The sequence below is a fragment of the Schistocerca serialis genome, chromosome 1 (genome assembly GCF_023864345.2).
Source record: "Schistocerca serialis cubense isolate TAMUIC-IGC-003099 chromosome 1, iqSchSeri2.2, whole genome shotgun sequence".
NCBI classification, from domain to species: domain Eukaryota; kingdom Metazoa; phylum Arthropoda; class Insecta; order Orthoptera; family Acrididae; genus Schistocerca; species Schistocerca serialis.
The window spans coordinates 718,524,948-718,546,209 of record NC_064638.1 but is presented as its reverse complement, the minus strand read 5'-3'; the positions used below and the strand labels follow the sequence as shown (position 1 = coordinate 718,546,209).

The following is a 21,262-nucleotide window of genomic DNA, read 5'->3' as shown; positions in this document are numbered from 1 at the left end:
GGCCAAATAGTTTTTGTGAAATCGAATGATAAGTGTGTCAAAGCAGTCGGAACACTATGTGTCTGCACAGGCGAGCAGTGCAGTGGTTACAAAATCGCGCACGGCGTGGAATGCGGGGAGCACGTCTCTGTAGCAGCGAAAGGTTTAATGCGGCCGTGGTGGCTTTACTTCATAAACTGCGCGCTCCCCCCTAAACGTAAGTTTGAGAACTACACTGCTACGGCGCTGCTTCTCTTGGCGCGTACAACTGGCAACGCTGCAATCTCCCGCGTCTGGGCGGGCATGCGCGAGCCGCCAAGATAAATGAATTGAACTATAGATTCTAAGCCGCAGGCGGTTTTATGGATTACAAAAACCGGAAAAAAAGTGTGGCTTAGATTCGAGTAAATACGGTATCAGTTTTAGGAAAACACTGGCTCCTGGCAAGTTTAGCCAGTAACTTGCCCTGACAGGGCAAATGGTAGGTGTCAATGATAGAGTGAGTGTTACCAGACACTTAAAAGTTACCACAGGGGTGAAGCTGACCATTCAGTTTCTTAACGATCACAAGATGGGTTGACCAATCACTTGACATAGTAGGCTGGGTGATCCCCAATGACATCAGTCCGTCCAACCAAGATTTCACATGATCATGCAAGGCCACTGCAATAGCGTGTACCTGGAAGAAATGTGGTTGTACTACACATTTCTGAGTAATGTGGGCCATAAAATTAGTGGCTCAACCCAATCCAAAAGAAAAGAAGACAAGAATTTAGTACACAGAGAATCTAACTGCTGATAAAGGAACTTGTTGGAAATGTAGTGTACTGCATCCACATTAGAAAAACCAGAAGCACTGAAAGCATCCAGACAAAAGTTGTTGGGGCATGCATCATCCACCACTAAAAAAGTCAAGGAATAAACCACCAATTTACAAACAGCAGGAGCCATAAAGTGCCCCAAAACTGGAACATGCTACATGTTGTAACTCATCAAATTTCGAGTAACAGAAGACAACTACGGAGATCCAAAGTTCTCACGCTTTTGAGTTCAGCAATGTCACAGCTGCACCTGTGGATGAAACCAGAGCGCTTTGTCCGTCACTTGCGCTTCAATAAACAGTTTTCTAGTATTTGTACGCAATGGAGACACACAATTAACATCCATGTCTATATCTGCAAGAGAATGCTGGGAATGTCACACTTTTTTTTTTTTCTACAGTTACTGCGAGTTGCCCAGCACTTAGAGCACCTGGCCCTGTCATGGTGCACAAAAGATGGTCAAGATGGGAGGACTGAGCACTGCCACTGCTGTGGTTATTCTCGTCTGGCACATCCCCAAGAACTAACTGATGCCCGATGCCTAGGAGCAGGAGCCACGGCAGCAACACCTCACCTAGCTTTGATCTGATCGCCAGCAGCACGAGACATCTTGAAACACTGGGCAATATTTAACACTTCAGTCAATGACAAATTTTTGCACTGTAGTGCATATCAACATTGGGAGCCAACCAAATGATGGTGTCATGGTCCATAGAATGAGCACAGAAATCGTGATGGGCATCAGTAACAAACTGACATTTGTGACTGTGGCTGGCGAGTTTGGTCACCCAAGCCTCGTAGGACTGATGGGGCTGTTTATGACAACAGAACTTGCCATTTGGTGTAATGACATGCATGCACTTACAATGATAATTAGACAAACACATACACATTTTGTCAAATGAAAGTGATGCTGGTTCTTGGAGCAGGGCTAAGTGGCACAACAAATGATAAATAAGAGGGCAAATCCAACAAAAAAAACAAAGCCTTACACATGTTAGCATCAGTGACACCAAACATGAGGAAGTGGTTCCAAACCCACTTCTTGTAAGTTTCCCAGTCTTTGGCCACATCATCGTAAGGGGGAAGAGGCGGTGGATACGCAAGCGATGTAGAAGCCTGCACAGTCACCATGGCAAACAAATTTCTAACAGTAAGTGTAAGAGCTTCTTGCTGCTTGAGGAGAGACTTGAGTACTGCCCCCACAGACATGAGAACAGAGGAAACAGCCAAAGAAACTGACCACACAGAAGTGAACTCTTTGCCACTTGTGTCATAATGTAAGATGCAAGTAACAGTACAGCCACCAAAGACACATTCAAGTATGCACAAGCAAAGAAGTACCCATATGAGCTTGTGTTCCATCTCAGACCGCCCAATTGTCAACATGACACTAATCTACTTTCCTCTTTTGGTGTAAAATTGTTCTGTGTGTCTGTGCTAAGGTGCTCTAAAACAATATTTCATAAGTCATCAAGAAATGAAAATACTGAAAGTAAGTAAGCTTCAGAACATAACTGGTGCTAATTAGGGACAATTTTTAATTGCAAAGTGCTATAACCCTGTATATCGTACTTGGATATGTGTCGTGGGTATGGCTGCCAGCACACCAGATTCAAACACTATGCTGGGTTCGATTTCCAGCTTGGTCGGAGATTTTCTCCACTCAGGGACTGGGTGTTGTGTTATCATCATCATCATCTCATCCCCATAGACTTTCATAAAGTGGCATGGCAGTACATCTACTTCCTTATAAAATTTTCTGTTGACAACATGAGCTTGCTTAGAAGAGACAGATTACTGGGACAAGTTAGGGAAAAAGTTAAGTCGTCAAAGTGGTGTCCAATTGAAAGACATCCACCAGACCTCTGAGCCACATGAAATTATTTTTATTAGCATCCATTTACTGAATTCTAAGGAAGAGAAACAATCCCAATGTTGGTAGTACATTCTTAAGCAGTGTTAAAGTATGAAGTACTACCTAATATTCATTTTCGATATACTTCCATAAGAGTTGAAAGCTGTTAGTAACAAAGAACTTATTTCCAAACACAAGCTGAAGAATTGCCTTCTGGCAAATTTCTGCTGACTGCAGGCATCCTTTTGAGTCATCCTAATTGTGTTATAGAAAATAATGAATGGAAAAGTAGAATACAATTCGTAAACTACTTCACATCCACTCCACTGTGTTATTTTAACAATAATTCACTAAAACAATATGAGAAGTAGGAAAACTGCTCATGTACTGTAGATTCAGGATTAACTTATTTATGTAATGAAGCCTTCATTATTTGCGATTTACACAGTTTTCCCAAAGCATTGAAGATGAACGCTGCAATAGCCCTTGGCTCAAACATTCCTCTTCCCTTCTTCATTATTAACATGTATAAAATGATGTTAATTCTCATGGTGTACCTTTATTGATATTCTTTTTTTGTTTTCATCAGCAGACTTATTGTAATTTTTATGTTATTCCATTAATATTTTAACTTTTGCCACTTCATAATAACCCAATACTTCGTTAAGAAGATTTATTTTCTTTTGTGAAGAATGTTCTTTTGTAATTGACACTATGTTCCAATCGAATTAAAAATAAATAGACAAAACAACAATGGTACTGAGTCATAAGGACAACAACATTGTGTTTGACAGCTTTTGGTCAAAGTTGTGCGTGACAAAATCGTATGAAGTAACTTCCATGAGATAGTTTGCCATAGCTCCTGGAAGTGAGATCGTGTGAATGTCAAGTATGGCATATGCATAAAATTTCCAAAATTAAACATACCCACCTGCAATGACAACTTGACCTTGTGACATACAATCCATGGCAGTGAAGCCATACGTCAAAGAAATATTCTTAAAATATGTGTACAGTTCCCAGAATCCACTGAAGTCCATTCATACAATGGTAGGAAGAGAATGGGTTATGTGGGAGGGGAGGGGAGGGGAGGGGAGGGGGAGGAGAGGGGAGGGAGGAGTATCTATGTGCCACCTCCTTGTGAAGTCTACCTAATACCACAGCTCATGTTTCTTTCTTAGTCCAGCATTGTATAATGATATGGCATGATGTCCATTTAAGTGTACAGTATGGATGAATAAAAAACTGAAAGAAGGCAGTGCTCATAAAAAAATAATAATGTGAAGGACATAAAGAAAGATTACAGCTTAACACCAAGATAGTCTGAATGTGGCAAAAACCATATTATGCCTGCCCTGGTAGCTGAGTGGTCAGCGTGATGGAATGTCATGCCAAGGGGCCTGGGTTCAATTTCCAGCTTGGTCGGAGATTTTCTCCACTCAGGGACTGGGTGTTGTGTTATCATCATCATCATCATCATCATCATCATCATCATCTCATCCCCATCGACACAAAAGTCGCCCAAGTGGCTTTTTTTTTTTTTTTTTTTTTTTTTTTTTTTGTGGTTTAAGGGCGCTCAATTACTGAGGTCATTAGCGCCCAGTCACAATTGTTAGAGCACATAGAATCTAGTAAAACTGAAGGGGAGGGGGGGACACCAGAAAGTTCCTACAAAGATGCAGATAAAATAAGTGAAGGAGTTAGATGTCTTTGGACAAGCCAGTCAAAGTAATAAAACGAAGAACACGAGCAGCTGCTCGAGCGTCATCAGCTAAAATATCCTGTAAAGTAGATGGCAGAGACAGGACAACACGAGACTGACTAAAACGGGGACACGACAATAAAACATGGCACACTGTTAATGCATGACCACAAGGGCACTGCGGGGCTGGGTCACCGGAGAGCAGGTAGCGGTGGCTAAACCGGCAATGCCCAATCCGCAATCTGGTCAGAAGGACCTCTTCTCGCGGAGATGGTCGGGAGGAGGTTGTCCAAGCAGTTGGGAATGGTTTTACTGCCCGGAGCTTGTTTCCTTGAAGTGTTGACCAAGTATCCCAACACAAAGACACAAGCCTTCTACAAACAACCCAACTAATGTCAGATGACGGGACACAATGTGAGGCTGGCCGAGGCAGGAGGACTGCAGCATTGGCTGCAGCGTCAGTAGCCTCATTCCCAGGCACTCCTACATGGACGGGAACCCACAGAAAGTTGACAGGAGAGCCATCAGCAGCAGAAGAATAGAGGGACTGCTGGATCCGTTGCACCAAGGGATGGACTGGATATGGAGCTCCAAGGCTCTGAAGAGCACTGAGTGAATCAGAGCAGAGTACATACGATGAGTGGCGGTGGCGGCGGGCATACTGAACGGCCTGATGGAGAGCAAAAAGCTCGGCCGTAAAGCTGGAACACTGGTCGAGGAGCCGGTATTTAAAGGTGCCGGCCCCGACGACAAAGGCACAGCCGACACCATTGTCAGTTCTGGAGCCATCAGTGTAAATAAAGGTGTGACTGGCAAGTCGCGCACGAAGTTCGACAAACTGTGAGCAATACACTGCAGCTGGAGTACCCTCCTTCGGGAGCGAGCTGAGGTCGAGATAAATATGAACCGGAGCCTAGAGTCACGGTGGTGTCGGGCTCTAACCCTCTCTGAAGGTGGTAGGGAGGGTAAAATCCAATTGTCGAAGCAGGCGACGAAAGCGGACTCCAGGGGGCAGCAGGGCAGACACATACAACCCTTACTGACGGTCGAGAGAATCGGTGAAGAAGGACTGATAAGAGGAGTGGTCGGGCATTGACAACAGCCGGCAGGCATACCGACAAAGCAGTACGTCACGCCGGTAGGTCAATGGTAATTCGGCAGCTTCAGCAGAAAGACTCTCGACGGGACTAGTGTAGAATGCTCTGGTCGCAAGACGTAACCCCCAATGGTGGATGGAGTTGAGACGGCGTAAGAGGGATGGCCGAGCAGACGAGTAGACGAGGCTCCCATAATCCAGCTTTGATCGGACTATGGACCGATACAAGCGAAGCAGGACAGTGCGATCCGCTCCCCAAGATGAACCACTAAGAACTCTGAGGACATTAAGGGAACGTGTACAACGGGCAGCCAAATAAGAGACGTGCGGAGACCAACAAAGTTTCCTGTCCAGTGTGAGCCCTAGAAACTTAGTTGTTTCCACGAATGGGAGAACAACGGGACCGAGATGTAAGGATGGCGGAAGGAACGCTTTATATCGCCAAAAGTTGATACAAACCGTCTTCTCTTCAGAGAACCGGAAGCCATTTGCCACACTCCATGAGTATAGGCTGTCTAGACAACGCTTAAGGCAGCGCTCCAGGAGGCATGTTCTCTGGGCACTGCAGTAGATCGCGAAGTCATCGACAAAAAGAGAGCCTGAGACATTAGGTGGAATGCAATCCATAATTGGATTGATCGCTATGGCAAAAAGGGCTACACTCAAGACGGAGCCCTGAGGCACTCTGTTCTCCTGGAGGAAGACGTCGGACAATACAGAACCCACATGTACCCTAATATTGCGATCTGTTAAAAAGGAATCAATAAAAAGCGGCAGGCGACCGCGTAGACCCCACCTGTGCATAGTGCGGAGGATACCTCCTCTCCAACAGGTATCATAAGCCTTCTCCAAATTGAAGAACACGGCTACCGTTTGGTGCTTTCGCAAAAAGTTGTTCATGATGAATGTCGACAAGGTCACAAGGTGGTCAACAGCGGAGCGGCGGCGACGAAAGCCACATTGAACATTGGTAAGTAGCCGTCGAGATTCAAGAATCCAAACTAACAGAGCGTTAACCATGCGCTCCATCACCTTACAGACACAGCTTGTAAGAGAAATGGGGTGGTAACTAGAAGGAAGGTGTCTATTCTTCCCGGGTTTGGGTATAGGAACAACGACGGCGTCACGCCAACGCATGGGGACTTGACCTTCGGTCCAGACGCGATTGTAGGTACGAAAAAGGAAGCTTTTGCCTGCCGGAGAAAGGTGGGCCAGCATCTGAACGTGAATGGCATCTGGCCCTGGAGCAGAGGACCGGGACAGTGCAAGTGCACGTTCAAGTTCCCGCATAGTGAAGGGGGCATTATAATTTTCCAGATTCAGCGAGTGGAAGGAAGGTCGCCGAGCCCCTTCTGCCTCTTTCCTGGGAAGGAAGGCAGGGTGGTAATGGGCGGAGCTTGAAACCTCTGCGAAAAAGCGGCCGAAGGCGTTGGAGACATCCACAGGATCAACAAGGACCTCAGTACCAGAAGTCAGGCCAGGTACCGAGGAGTGGGCCTTAAAGCCCGACAGCCGGCGCAGGCCACCCCAGACGACAGAAGAGGGAGTAAAACTGTTAAAGGAGCTGGTGAAAGAGGCCTAACAAGCTTTTTTGCTGTCTTTAATGACTCTACGGCATTGCGCTCGGAGTCGTTTGTATCCAATACAATTTGCCAACGTAGGATGGCGGCGAAAGGTGCGTAAAGCACGTCGTCGAGCACGGATAGCGTCTCTACAAGCCTCATTCCACCAGGGGACGGAAACGCGACGTGAAGAAGAGGTAGTATGAGGAATGGAACGTTCGGCAGCATTGATGATAACGGCCGTGAGGTATTCAACCTGACTGTCACAACTGAGAAAATCGTGGTCCGGAAATGTCGCCAGGGAGGAGTAAAGTCCCCAGTCAGCTTTCGGTATGTTCCAGCTCTAAGGACGTGGGGATGGGGTCTGGTGCAGGAGACGAACGACACAGGGGAAGTGGTTGCTCGAACAGGTGTCAGAAAGGACATACCACTCGAATCGACGGGCAAGAGTGGTAGAACAGATCGAGAGGTCCAAGTGGGAGTAGGTATGAGTAGAGTCCGAGAGGAAAGTCGGGGCGCCAGTATTGAGGCAGACAAGATTGAGATGGTTGAAGACATCCGCCAAGAGGGAGCCTCTCTGACAGGATGCAGGAGAGCCCCAAAGGAGATGATGGGCATTGAAGTCGCCAAACAATAAAAACGGCGGAGGAAGCTGAACGAGCAGGTGTATCATGTCAGCCCGACTAACTGCGGATGATGATGGAGCGTAGACGGTACTAACGGAAAAAGTAAAGGCAGAAAGAGTAATACGGACAGCTATTGCTTGGAGTGGGGTGGTCAATGGGATGGGATGGTAATAGACATCGTCCCGAACGAGCAACATGACCCCACCATGAGCTGGAATACCGTCCACAGGGGTGAGGTCAGACCGCTCCGAGGTATAGTGGGTAAAAGCAAGATGATCAGTTGGGCACAACTTGGTTTCCTGGAGACCAAGGACGAGTGGACAGTGCAGGCGGAGGAGCAGTTGTAATTCCTCCCGATTAGATCGAATACCTCTTATGTTCCAATGTAACAAAGCCATCGCTAGTCAGAAAAAAGGGGTAACGAAACGGGTGAAGAGCTGGTCACCTCGATGGCTGCGGAGGGCCAGGTTTCGAGGGAACAACGCTACAACCGGCGGGAGGCGGATCCTGTTCCATCGAGTCGTCGCCAGCTGCGGCCGCTTTCCCGGGTTGCGTAGGAGGGGCAGCATCAATCACCGACGTGAGGCCAGCTGAACTGAACGCCTGGCAGCAGAGCGTCCCGGCGAAACTGAGGACGGCCGGGAGCAGCGACTCACGGATGGAGCGTCAGAAGAAACGCGCTGGGGTGGAGAGGGGGATAAAGACTTCTTCTTGGAGGCCTTCTGGGAAGTCCGATGAGGCACGGGGATGGTGGGCTGGACCCGAAGAAGGTCCTCACGTGCGGGGTCTGTTTTGGAACACCGGACCTCGGAAGCCGGGGTCCAGAACGTTTCCCCGATGGACGCCTGAGAAGAGGATCGCTTCTCAGGCGGCGGAGGGGGAGGAGGAGGAAGGGTGGCCCCTGGGGCAGAGGGGCAGGGGCCGCGAGGGAGGAGGATTTGGAAGGGAGGGATTTGGGAGGCGGAGGCATAGACCCCGGACGGGGTGAGGAGGCGGAGGGGGGGACAGGATAGGGGTGAGGATACTGTGGAAGGAGCGGACACGACTGAGGCAAATGAAGTTGTCAACGTCACGGGATGGAGGCGGTCATACTTTTTCCTGGCCTCAGAATAAGAGAGGCGATCCAAAGTTTTTAATTCTTGGATCTTCTCCTCCATCTGATACACGGGGCAGTCTAAAGATCTAGGCGAGTGGATGCCAGGACAATTGACGCACTGAGGTGGTGGGGTGCATGTATGTTCCTCACGAAGAGGACGCCCACAATCGCCACAAAGGGGCTCAGCCTCACACCGTGACGACATGTGCCCAAAGCGCAAACACCGAAAGCAGCGCATAGGAGGCGGGACGTAAGGTCGCACGTCGCACTGGTAGCGCATCACCTTTACCTTCTCCGGGAGAACGTCCTCCTCGAAGGCGAGGATAAAGGGCCCGGTGTCGATGCGACGCTCTTTGGGGCCGTGCTGGACTCGCAGGACGAAATGCATGCCTCGGCGCTCCAGGTTGGCCCTGAGCTCCTCATCAGATTGCAAAAGGAGGTCCCGATGAAAAATAACACCCTGCGTCCTATTCAGTGCCAGATGCGGGACAAGGGACACTGGGTGTCCCCTAGTCGGTCGCACACCTGGAGCGCCGCCGGCTGAGTGGCGGAGGTGGTCTTTATAAGAACGGACCCCGAACGCATTTTACTGAGAGCCTCGATTTCCCCGAAGATGTCCTCAATGTGCTGGACGAAGAACATGGGCTTGGAGGTGGCGAACGTCCCCTCATCGGTCCGAGAACAGACTAAATAACGGGGGAAGTACTTCGCCCCAAGCCGGCGGGCCTGTCCTTCCTCCCAGGGAGTGGCCAAGGGGAAGGGGCAGGAGAACCAGAACCAGAGACAGTACCTTTCTTTTTAAAAGACTCGGCCGCAGAGCGACCCGATACATGTTGACGTTTCATCTGCAAAACGTCCACCCCGATACCACCCACTCCGACTAGGGGCTCTCCCCACGGGTGCCACCCAGCCTCAGCAAGGGCTACCTGGCAGGATGACCGTTGCCGGGAGTCCTGATGCCCCAAGGAGACGGGCATCTACTCCTTGGCCGACGTGGGGAGGGTGCAGCTCAGGTATCGGCAGTACGATCCCTGTGTTGTCAGGGGGCTACAACCTAGAGGGTACATGACGACCCCACCACAACGGGCTGGCTACCGTGCTGGATTTCGGGTGCCATGGAAAGTCCATCATGATCGTATGTGCAGATGGGGACGCACTATGGGCGTAACTTGTGCAACCCATCAAGCGTTTAGGCCCAATTTGAGGAATAGCGGCTGTGGTTACAACGCCGTTACAATGCTGAGTGCCAAGGTCTTAGTGCACTGAGGACCAGTGAGACACCACGTAAGGCGTCCTTCCCCAAAAGGCTCGTACTTCTGTAGAATTTTGAAAAATGGAGGTCAAACCCCAAGGGGGACCATCACATGGAAGGCCGAAACGGTTGAAACTCCTTTTAGTCGCCTCTTACGACAGGCAGGAATACCTCGGGCCTATTCTTACCCCGGACCCGCAGGGGGAGCCCAAGTGGCGTCAACTCAAAAGACTTCCTCCAGGCGAATGGTCTACCCACCCTAGCTACATGACATTTCATTTCATTTCACTATGATCTTATGAAAGTAGAACTCTTTAAGAGAGAGAATTAAGCTCCAGAAAAGTACATTTAGATTCATGTTTTAGTGATAATCAATGATAAATAAAACTGATTTAAGATATATGATACAGAACTTCATTTTAAAGGATTTAACCACAATGGAGAAGAGCTGGATTCAACATTAAAGGATTCTTCTCCCTCACTTCTGAACATTGTGAAGGGAGGACTTGTGATAGGATGATCAGTGCTCAAGATGTCGAAAAATCCTGTATGACCAATGAGATTGTAGCAAAAACTTCTAGTACAATAGTCAGTGAGCATCAACTGAAGATACGAGGGCTTGCTTGCATTCCAAAGATCTCAAATGCCTGGATCCAATACATTTTACATGAATCTTTCTACCCAGTCAGTGCTATAACTATAAACCATCAATCCAAATGTATTCCAGTCTCATGTGTGGACTTGTTTAAATGAAGTAACAGTATACCAGTTACAGATCTTCGTTCCCTTTCAGAAAGAAAAGGTGAAACTGCACTAAATAAAATGCTCACACACTTGTAGGCAGGGAAAGACATGGCTACTGTTTATGAGAATGTTCATGGTGTAGTGCTCACAGATAACCTCTACACGAGTAGAAGCATCACCACAGATGAAGGACTCCATCTGAAGCTCTAAGCTTTTGGGAATTAAAGACCTATTGTCAATGAAATAGATTAGGGATGATGGTAAAGAAATTATTTTTTATTTAAGTTTCCTCAACGCTGTGGACAGAATTTTTCTACCTCTGTTAAATTTTCACTTTAATGAGACTTTCACAGAAAACAGTATTTGAAAGGTTTCTAAGGAATTTCAACTGTCTATCATATGTAAGAAAAATTTCATCACTGCTTAAACAACATCACAGGTTCCTAGATAATAATTAATGATATGAACAGAGATGACCACCCACCAAGCAGAGGAAACAATCATAAAAAAAATCTGTGATGATTCTCCCACCTTCTCCTCACTTGCTATGAAGTGACTTGACAAGACAAGAAGAAAATATAGTGCTTATGTACATTCAGTGATTGCACTCTGTTGAGGAATTTAAAAAAAGCTGAGAAGCAAGCAACTACGACTATCTTTTAAATTTATGTATCAAACGGGGTGATTTTGGACACCGGGGTGAATTCGGACAGTATTGCTTATTTGCTCTTTGCCACTGCATAGAAACAAAGAGTTACTTATTTTAATGTCCGTGTGCCAATTATTTTGAGCGCAACATTGCATTTATCACTTTCCACAACTTTTATTTTGCGTAAATTGTTTCCCTAGGTGAACAACTGATGAACAGTCACAGTGTTAAAAATCCATGCATTATTATAAAGTGGAAACTTTCTATTGCTGCATCGAGCAGGAAGTTATTGTAACCGTAATTTTTGATGCACTCAGAAGCTAACAGCATTGAGACAATTTCTGTACAAGTTTGTCGAGTTTCTCGTGCAAGGTTATAAAATAATGACAGTTTTTGTAAAACTGTGTACTGTGTGGGGTGATTTCGGACAATGGCAAGAACGTATAAGAGCAGGAGAGGTGCTACAGTACAGTGTAATTATGACCCGGAACTTTTAGATAAAGCTGTTCATGATATTCAGAGTGGTAAATTATCGTACAGAAAAGCGTGCGATTTGTATGGTAGACCTAAATCAACCCTACAAAATAAAGTGCAGGAAGCACATAAAAAAAAGGGGGGGGGGGGGGGGAGGACAGCCAGTGCTAAATAAAGAAGAAGAAATGTTGAAGCAATGTATCTTGAAGGCTGCACATTGGGGATTTCCCTTCACTAAATTGGATATTAGATATTTAGTTAAAAGCTACCTTGATAAATCTGGCCGAAAAGAGAAAAAATTTCGCAATAATTTGCCAGGAGAGGAATGGGTGCATTTATTCCTCAAACAACAGTCAGAAGATCTTTCCATTCACTTAAGCGAAAATATTAAACGAGCTCATGCAGAAGTGAACAAAGACACTGTTAAGATGTTTTTCTCCAATATCAAGGCAAAGCTCGAAAATCTCGCACCTAGCAACATGTCAGATGACCCAGGCAAGCAGCAGATAATTACGAAATGAGGGAGTAAGCATGCTGAAAAAGTGATGGACTCATCAAAATCTAGTGTCTCAATAGTGATGGCAGCTAGTGCTGATGGTAAACTGCTTCCTCCATACGTCCTTTACAAATCAGAGCATTTGTGGGACACGTGGCAAGAAGGTAGACCACAAGGAACCCATTTCAATAGGAACAAAAGTGGATGGTTTGACCTGCCAGTATTTGAAGATTGGTTCTTCACAATCACTTTGCCCTACTTGAAGAGGCAAAATGGGCCAACAGTCATGATTGGAGACAACTTATCCAGTCACGTGTCTTTACATGTGAGTGTGAGCGGAACAATATTTCATTCATTCTCCTTCCCCCCAATAGCACGCACCTCCTCCAACCGCTCGATGTAAGCTTCTTCAGGCCAATGAAAGCAGCGTGGCGAGCTGTATTAACTGATTGGAAGAAACACACTCGTGGGACCATTTCCAAGGATGCCTTCCCATCTCTTCTGAAGCAGACACTGACTAAGATTTCAGCAAATGCCAAGGAAAACAAAGTGTGGATTTCGCGCCACAGGCCTAATCCCTTTTGATCCAGATCATGTCTTACGAAAATTGCCTGGTAATGAGGAGAGCCAGCAAAGCAACGCAGACGCATGGTCTTCCACTTTTGAAGAAATGCTCAAAGAAATTCGTCATCCTCCGAATAAGCTTGGTAGCTCCTGCCACTGCCGCAAACTAGACATTCAACCTGGAAAATCAATCACTGGCTGAGATTTTCAAGGAAACGAAAACAGTGCTGAAACAAGTGACAATGCTTCTAGCAGTAGTGAAAGTGAAAACAACACATCATCCAATGAAGTTTTACTGCTGAAAGAAGAGGCTTTTCTTGTTGCAGAGTACAAATATAAACGTGGAAACAAGGAGCAAACAAGGCAGTATGTTGGAGTGGTCACAAATGTTGGTGCTACAGAAGTAAGTGTGAAATTCTTGTGCCCACACAAGAACAGTAAAAACATATTTGTTTCCTAATGTGCCCAATGACGACACAATACAAAAAATGCAAATTTCAGGAATACTTCCCACACCAGTTGAGAAGAGAGGAATGTTCATTTTTCAAGGAGATGTACTTTAGACTCGAAGACAATTGTTTATTTAAAGTGTTTCCAACTTAATTTAGAATGATGAGTGAGAAAAATTATTTTGACGTTTTAGTTAAATTACTTTGTTTGTTTCTGTCTGTTTCTAATATTTCAGTTAAGAACTGTAAAAAAATGTTATTTAAATTATGCAAAATAAAAACTTAGCTGTAATATATAAAATTCATTATATCATTCCATATTACTTATTCATAACAAAAGGCTACCTTAAAATGTGTAAAATGTTACCAAAATCAAATAAAAAGCATGTAGAATTTTAAAAAAGGCAGTAACTGTCCAAATTCACCCTCTATGTACTGTAACTTCGGACAGAGATTTTAAAAGCACATCCCCAATCCATGGGGTGACTTCGGACACTTTATTTAACTTCCTCAGATAAATATACCTACACATACAATTTCTGGTTCTGGGATATTTTATTCGTTACACATATACCGTACCACTTCCACAACAATCAATTTAATCTAACAATATAGACGAAAGTTACAATCAAAATAATGACAAAACCGTCCGAAATCACCCCGTCTGACAGTACATCACTCAATACTTTCTCTGTGATTAGTGGAGACATTTATCACAGCAATATGCAAGAATTTCTCAACATAAAATTCCATTAACACCCAAGGAATCTGAGTTTCATAACATCATCCAATTTTCACACAAGAAAAAGTGTGTATGAATCTATTGGCAAAAATCAATTCTGGCATAGAATATTCAATAAGAGTTTTGTAATGTTCTTAGAACTGGGTAATTCCCACATTTCACTAAAAATATACCTTTACTTAGATGTTACAACAACAGGTAAGATTTGTGATACATTTCAACTAAAGGTACATACAACAATTTGAATTTCTCACCAACTGAATCTCTGCTTAAATGGACGATATGTAAACATCAAATTCCACAACAGCTGACAATTGGTCTCCCTCCACTGTTAACCATAAGAAGATTGCTAATCAATAAAAATGATTTTGTCAAGTGCAAAGTAAAAGCCTCAATCACAAGTCAACAAGTTGTTGTCACCATTGTCTTACTCTGAAGATTAGTCTAATGCAGCTCTGCATGATATTCTATCCTGTGCAAGCCTCTTCCAAGTAATTTTCGCAACCTAAATCCATTTAAAACAGCTACTGTAACTGGCCTTTTGTTTCCCAACACTCTTTCCCCCACACTTCCTTTTACTCCCAAACTGATAATTCCTTCATGCCTCATGATGTGTTGTATCAACTGACTCCATCTTGTGTCAAATTGTGCCACAGATTTCTTTTTTCTCCAACCTGCTTCACTAATAATAACAATAATAATAATAATAATAATAATAACAAAATTTTATTGTCATTCGGCTGATTACAGCAAAAGACAAAGTCAAGAGCATATATTTCTACATAAACTACAATATTGATGTAAACTGGTTTACATAAAATAGGTACACAATAGAATGCAGTATTTTCTTCTTCAAAAAATTCATCAGTGGTGTAAAACGGATTGTTCACTAGTTATTTCATCTACCCACCTAATCTGCATCATTCTTCTGTAACACAACATTTTGAAAGCTTCTGTTCCGTTCTTGTTTTAACTGTGTATCGTCCACACGAAACCACATTCCACACAAATACCTTTCAGGAGTTCTTAACACTTTAATTTATATTCAAAGCTGAACAATTTTAATTTTTTACGAACTGCTTTTCTTCCGATTGATCGTCTGCATTTTATATCCTCTATACTTCTGCCAACTTCTGTTATTTTACAGCCCAAATACTAAAACTCAATAACCACTTTCAATGTGCCATTTCTTAATTTAACTTCTTCTGCATAAGCTGATTTACTCTGACTACATTCCATTATCCTTGTTTTACTTTTGTTAATATTTTTCATATTAACTATTTTCAAGGTATGATCCATTTAATTCAACTGCTAGTTTAGCCCTCTGCCATATATGAAAGAGTTACAATATCTTTACTAAACGTTAAAATTGTGAACTATGATCTGACTTCGAAAGATACATGACAGCTTAGAATATGTAAAAACAGCCAGACCCAAGCACAGAAAATAATTGGAGTGTAAATAACGTTAATGTAACTGGTTGAGTCAAGGCTTCATAAGCTGTTATCAACAGTTCACCTTAGCAAAAACTGAAAACACTGGCATTTGAGGGCAACAGCTTGCAGTAAAGCAAAGTTTACAATATCTTTTGACTGTTATGGGCAAGTTATTTGTTTAGGTAGTTTTATATGACAAGCAATATACAACCTAGAAGTTGTAGGTGGTGCTTTACATGTTGAAGTGAAGTGCACAACGGAACAAGAACCTAGTACAAACAAAGAAAATCCAGCTGTTTTGGGCTGCAGACCTAGACTTACCATAGAAAATCAAAGACCTATAAGTAAGCATAAGTGAAATGCAGAAAGTGAAATGGTGAAGGTGATGAAATCTGGTGCTTTCCTAAGGCAGCAACACAAAGTAAAACTAGGGGTAGAAAAAAAGAGAAATCAACAGTACTGAGAATTTAAAAAAGTGCTGAATTGAATTTCAAACCTTTGACAGATTGAAGAAACTGAAAACTAATTCTAAAGCACATTACATCTGAAAAAATAACAAAAAATAAATACAAGGCTTCAAGAAAAGTAATATTAGATTAATTTTCTCATAGTCAAGATGGTGAAATCTTTTACACAATGTGTCTGATTGTGAAAATATGGACTTAAAAATGATGATGATCTAAGGACTAGAAATAAATGCTGTAGTTTGCAGGAAAGAACAATGAAGTCCTATTTGCAGGGCAAGTAAAGGAGAAAGAAGACAAACTAAAATTCATGCGGCCAAGTCTACTGATATTTTTGCATTTTGTATCACTAATTTCGAAGCATGTGTATCTATAGATAATTTCAATAGAAGTATGCACGAACTATGATGTAAAATTTGATCTTTAGTTTATTATGAGGAACTGTGTCAAAAATTTTAAAGTTGTTCAATGTATTGTAGTAATTTACAGTGCTAATATCAAAAAGAAAATTAACATGCTTCAGAGTGATGGTAACAACTCGCTGAATCTCCCACCCTCACCTAAACAGCTACACTGCACCAGCTCAATGTAGCTCTGTGTGTGTGTGTGTGTGTGTGTGTGTGTGTGTGTGTGTGTGAGAGAGAGAGAGAGAGAGAGAGAGAGAGAGAGAGAGAGAGAGAGAGAGAGAGAGACTCTAGACTGGAAAAGGATTCTCCCAAGAGCTAGTGAAGTTTTCCGTCTTGTTTATGCACCTCGCAATGACTCAACACTTCAACTGTTTGGTGAGTGATTATCTTTAGTCTGTCACTAGCTGCTCAGCTGTGTATACTACTCAGCTTTCCCGATGCAAAATAAGCACAATAATCACAGTTGCACCATACAGGAACAAGTAAGTCACGACAGGTAAGCACATGCACCCAGCCTTGCTCTATCGATAAAATTCTTCCTCCATAACTTTTTTTTCCGGTAACTTATGGTCACATTTACAAAACAAAAACCAAATATAATGAAAATCACATTTCAAGTATTGCAACTCAGATGTGTGAGCTTTCCCTTACTTACACACATTAAAATTGTAATATTACAGTAAGTGAAGAGTGAATGTTGAAATGGAGGGAATACAGAAATGTAAAAGAACAGAGTGCACAACTTAAACAACATATAAGACCGTATTAACTAGCTATCATCAAATTGTCAATATTTTAGTTCTTACACTTAAACTCACCAAATGGTTCATAGTGAGCACCTAGGCCACGGTACTGGTCTAGAGCATTCATAACATCATTTCTTGTTGCATCAGGATTCTGGTACTGCAATAAAAACAACAAAATAAAAACCGTATCCAGCTGCCATACAACAATGCATCATCATTTCCTAAGAAACTATTACTGCTAAATATTTTTTAACAAAGGAAACATTATGACACCATTATTTCTGGAGGTTTACTGACCCCCTTGCACCAAAAATGGACACTGAAACAGTATACAGAAAACAGGAAAAATCCAAACAATAGTAGACATTCTAAAACTCTGAAACATGTCGCACCTATACAATAATTTACTGGTGCTGCTATACATCAGCGCCCCCCCCCCTTTTTTTTTTTTTTTTTTTTACACCCAGACTATCCACTTACACAGTGGTGGATGTACAAGTCATTTCACCATTAAGGCAGAAGAAGACATAAAAATAAATTTCTTGGGCGTTATTAAATACACTGAAGGGGCAGAAATCACGGGATAGTGATATGCTTGTACACATATAGTGCTTTGGTGGAGCTGTCATTTACACTCAGGTGATTCATTTGAAAAGGTTTCTGATGTGATTATGGCTGCATGACACGAATTAACAGACTTTGAATGCAGAATGATAGTTGAAGCTAGACGCATCAGAAATCATTAGGGAATTCAATATTCCAAGTTACACTTGGTCCAGAGAATGCCGAAAATACCAGACTTCAGGTATTACCTATCACCACAAACAATGCGGTGACCAACAGCCTTCATTTAATGACCAAGAACAGTAGCATTCACATAAAGTTGTCAGTGCTAACAAACCAGCAACACTGTGAGGGATGTATGACGAATATATCTGTTAGGACAGTGTGGCAAAATCTGGCATTAATGGGCTATGGCAGCAGACAACTGACACGAGTGCCTTTGCTAACAGCATGACATCACCTGCAGTGCCTCTCCTGGTCCCGGGACAATTTCGGTTGGGCCCATAGATGACTGGAAAACTGTGGCCTGGTCAGATGAATCCCAGTTTCAGTTGGTAGGAGCTGATGGCAGGTTTTGAGTGTGGCACAGATCCCACAAAGCCATGGATACAATTTGTAAACAAGGCACTGTGCAAGCTGTTGGTGGCTCCATAATGATGTGGGCTGTGTTTACATGGAATGGACTGGTTCCTTTAGTTCAACTGAACCGATCATTGACTGGCTGCTTGGAGAGCATTTGCAGCCATTCATGGACATCATGCTCCCAAACTATGACAGAATTTTTATGGCTGACAATGCACCATGTCACTGGACCATGATTGTTTGCAATTAGTTTTAAGAACATTTTGGACAAGTCAAGCAAATGATTTGGCCACCCAGATCGCCTGACATGAATTCCATCGAAAATTTACGGAATATAATCAAGAGCTCAGTTCGTGCACCACATCCTGCACCAGCCACCTGCAGAGGCAGAATGGCTCAATATTTCTGCAGTGAACTTCCAATGATTTGTGGAGCCATGTCACATGAGTTGTAGCACTATGCTGGGCAAACGGAAGTCCAACACGATATTAGGAGGTATCCCATGACTTTTGTCACCTCAGTTTACAGATGAAAGTTAATTAATGTTGCAGAATATCTTGCAAAACCATCACACTGTCAGCAGACCACAAAAGGGGCATAATAGGGGGAGAACATTTTAACAAAAGCAGATATCACATATTAACCTACTGCAATAATGTAGGTAGTGGTGGGGAGAGACAATGAAGGGACAAAGGGAGGAGGGGGATCAAAATGGTAAACTGTAAAAAAAATTCAGTACAAACAACACAAGCAAAACAAAATTTAACAAATCTGGCATCTATGAGTTAATTGTTGCTCATGTCAAAGTCTATACATATCTCTGAAAGCAGACATCTGCAGGTTAAACCAACCATTAAATTGTACAACACAAAAGTCTGAAAAACAAACTGACATCTCTAAGCATGACGTGATTCTGAAAATATTTTATAAGCACCCCAAAAAACTTAAAACAGCTGACAAACTTCACCATGCACACACTTTAAACCATAGCTTAAAGTAAAGTTATTAAGATTGTTTTATCCTGAAAAACAACCAACCAGCTGTGTTTGTAGTTAACTAGAGACATATAAGCTATGATAATTTACAGTCATTCAGAACAATGAAGAGGTTGTAAACAAAAACTGAACAGGTCATACTGGTGCGTGTAACGATTTGAAACAGAAATCTACTTCAACAGACTGATAGAAAATTTATAATTTTAACATCTGGAATGGTGAAAATACAGAATCCCAATGTTCCTTAATGGCATATTATACAATGCAAGTAAATAATGAGAACTACAAGTATCTGTGGGGCTAAGTCGATCTCACAGATGTGCCACATGATAAAGGATTTTCAATGGCAAATTTGTGCTAGTGTTTGCTGAAATATTTGTAAGACTCATAAACGTGTCTTTCAATGACCACTGTTTACTTTAACACTCAGTCTAAAACCAATTATTGTGATTATCAATTGTTTCATATGACAGTGCTCTCTCAATAACTTGAGCGGTCACATCAACCACATTAGTATGTGCACAATGCTCATGCATGTAAGGAGTGATCATCAGTGCCATACTCTTAAGAATGTGCAGATTTTTGTGTCTGTTTTTGTAGAATAAACTGTACAGTTACCTGTTTCTATCTGAAGTCATTTGAAGAATTAAATGAAATCTATAAATTAAATTAAGAGACATGTAAAAGGACTCCTTACATCAGCCAAATAACATAAAACACAATGATCCCTCTGCCTGCTATATCTTCAATCAAGGACTGCACTCCATATTTAATGTGCTTTTTGGTGTTAATAATAATGAATACAATTTAAAAGATCTGTATTACACAATACCCTACTCTCAAATGAGTATTTTGGTGCATATTATGAAAAAAACTAAATGCCCTCTTAGTAAACTATTTGGAAAAATATATATATATATAGTTCAGAAGCCCACTCATTATGGAAATATATTGGAACTTGCAACAACAAACAGAGCTGACCTCCTTGGAGGTTTCAACACTGAAACTGGTACCAATGACTGTGAGGCAGTCAAAGCAACGATGATCATAATACTACAAAAGTGCAACTAAAACGCGTACAAACCTCTACATGTTTAGTGAGCTAGATAACGAGGCAGCTGTGTCATACCTCAAAGAGGAACTTAACACATTCACCTCTGAGCAGGCTTCTGTAGTACAACTGTGGCTCAAGTTTAACCCTTGAGTAGGCGTGCTGATTTTCTTAACACGAGCAGGTGCGTGGTGTATTTTGTACACATGTAAAGAATAGCTGTTTTTTTCCCCCCAAGGTAAACGTGAATGAGCAAAAGCACAGTTTAACCTTGGTTTAATCAAACAATCATAAAATAAACTCATATAAGTTAAATTACTGTTTAATTAAACAATAACACAATGTAGCTTTCGCTGGATCATTCTGTTGCCATGTACAAGTGCTACTCCTCAGCAATGGACCCCTCAGAGCATTAAACAGTGCAGTTGCATCAGACCCCTCCCAACTGCTTATTCAATTACTAATTATCTTGTAGACAACTGCCTCATTGTGGGGTTATACTGCTAGCTCAGAATCTGAGTGATAGATCGTAAATTTTTTCTCACCTAGCTCGCAGTTTTTGTGACAACATACCACTTATCACTGTATTAGCTGAGGCAATGATGAAGGAATAGGTAGAGGCTCGCAATTGGAAAACAACAACAGAATGTCACACGACAATGTTATTTGTGATTGGCAGACTTTATACGTAGGCACGCCTGCTCGACAGTTAATAGAATAGCTGACCAAGCACTGGATGGATATGAGCTTAGCAGAACAGTTCATGGTGGGAAACACTTTCCATGATACAAAATCGCTGTAAAGGAATTTCTAAAGAAACAGTAATGACTGCATAATAGTTTAAAATAAAGCATTGTGACATAGATACAAACATGTTAAATGAAACGTGCTTAGCAGGCGAAACGAC

The 21,262-nt window shown here is 42.7% G+C and overlaps 1 protein-coding gene across 4 annotated transcripts in view; it reads right to left on the bottom strand.

The window, feature by feature from the left end:
- LOC126481244 (tumor susceptibility gene 101 protein) overlaps positions 1-21,262 on the bottom strand; it is a 159,848-nt gene that overhangs the window by 124,331 nt on the left and 14,255 nt on the right. For all 4 annotated transcript variants that reach the window (XM_050104860.1, XM_050104867.1, XM_050104876.1 and 1 more), the window contains exon 3: positions 17,236-17,320. In XM_050104860.1, coding sequence (XP_049960817.1) covers positions 17,236-17,320 — 85 coding nt within the window. The remainder of the gene's footprint in view (positions 1-17,235; positions 17,321-21,262) is intronic.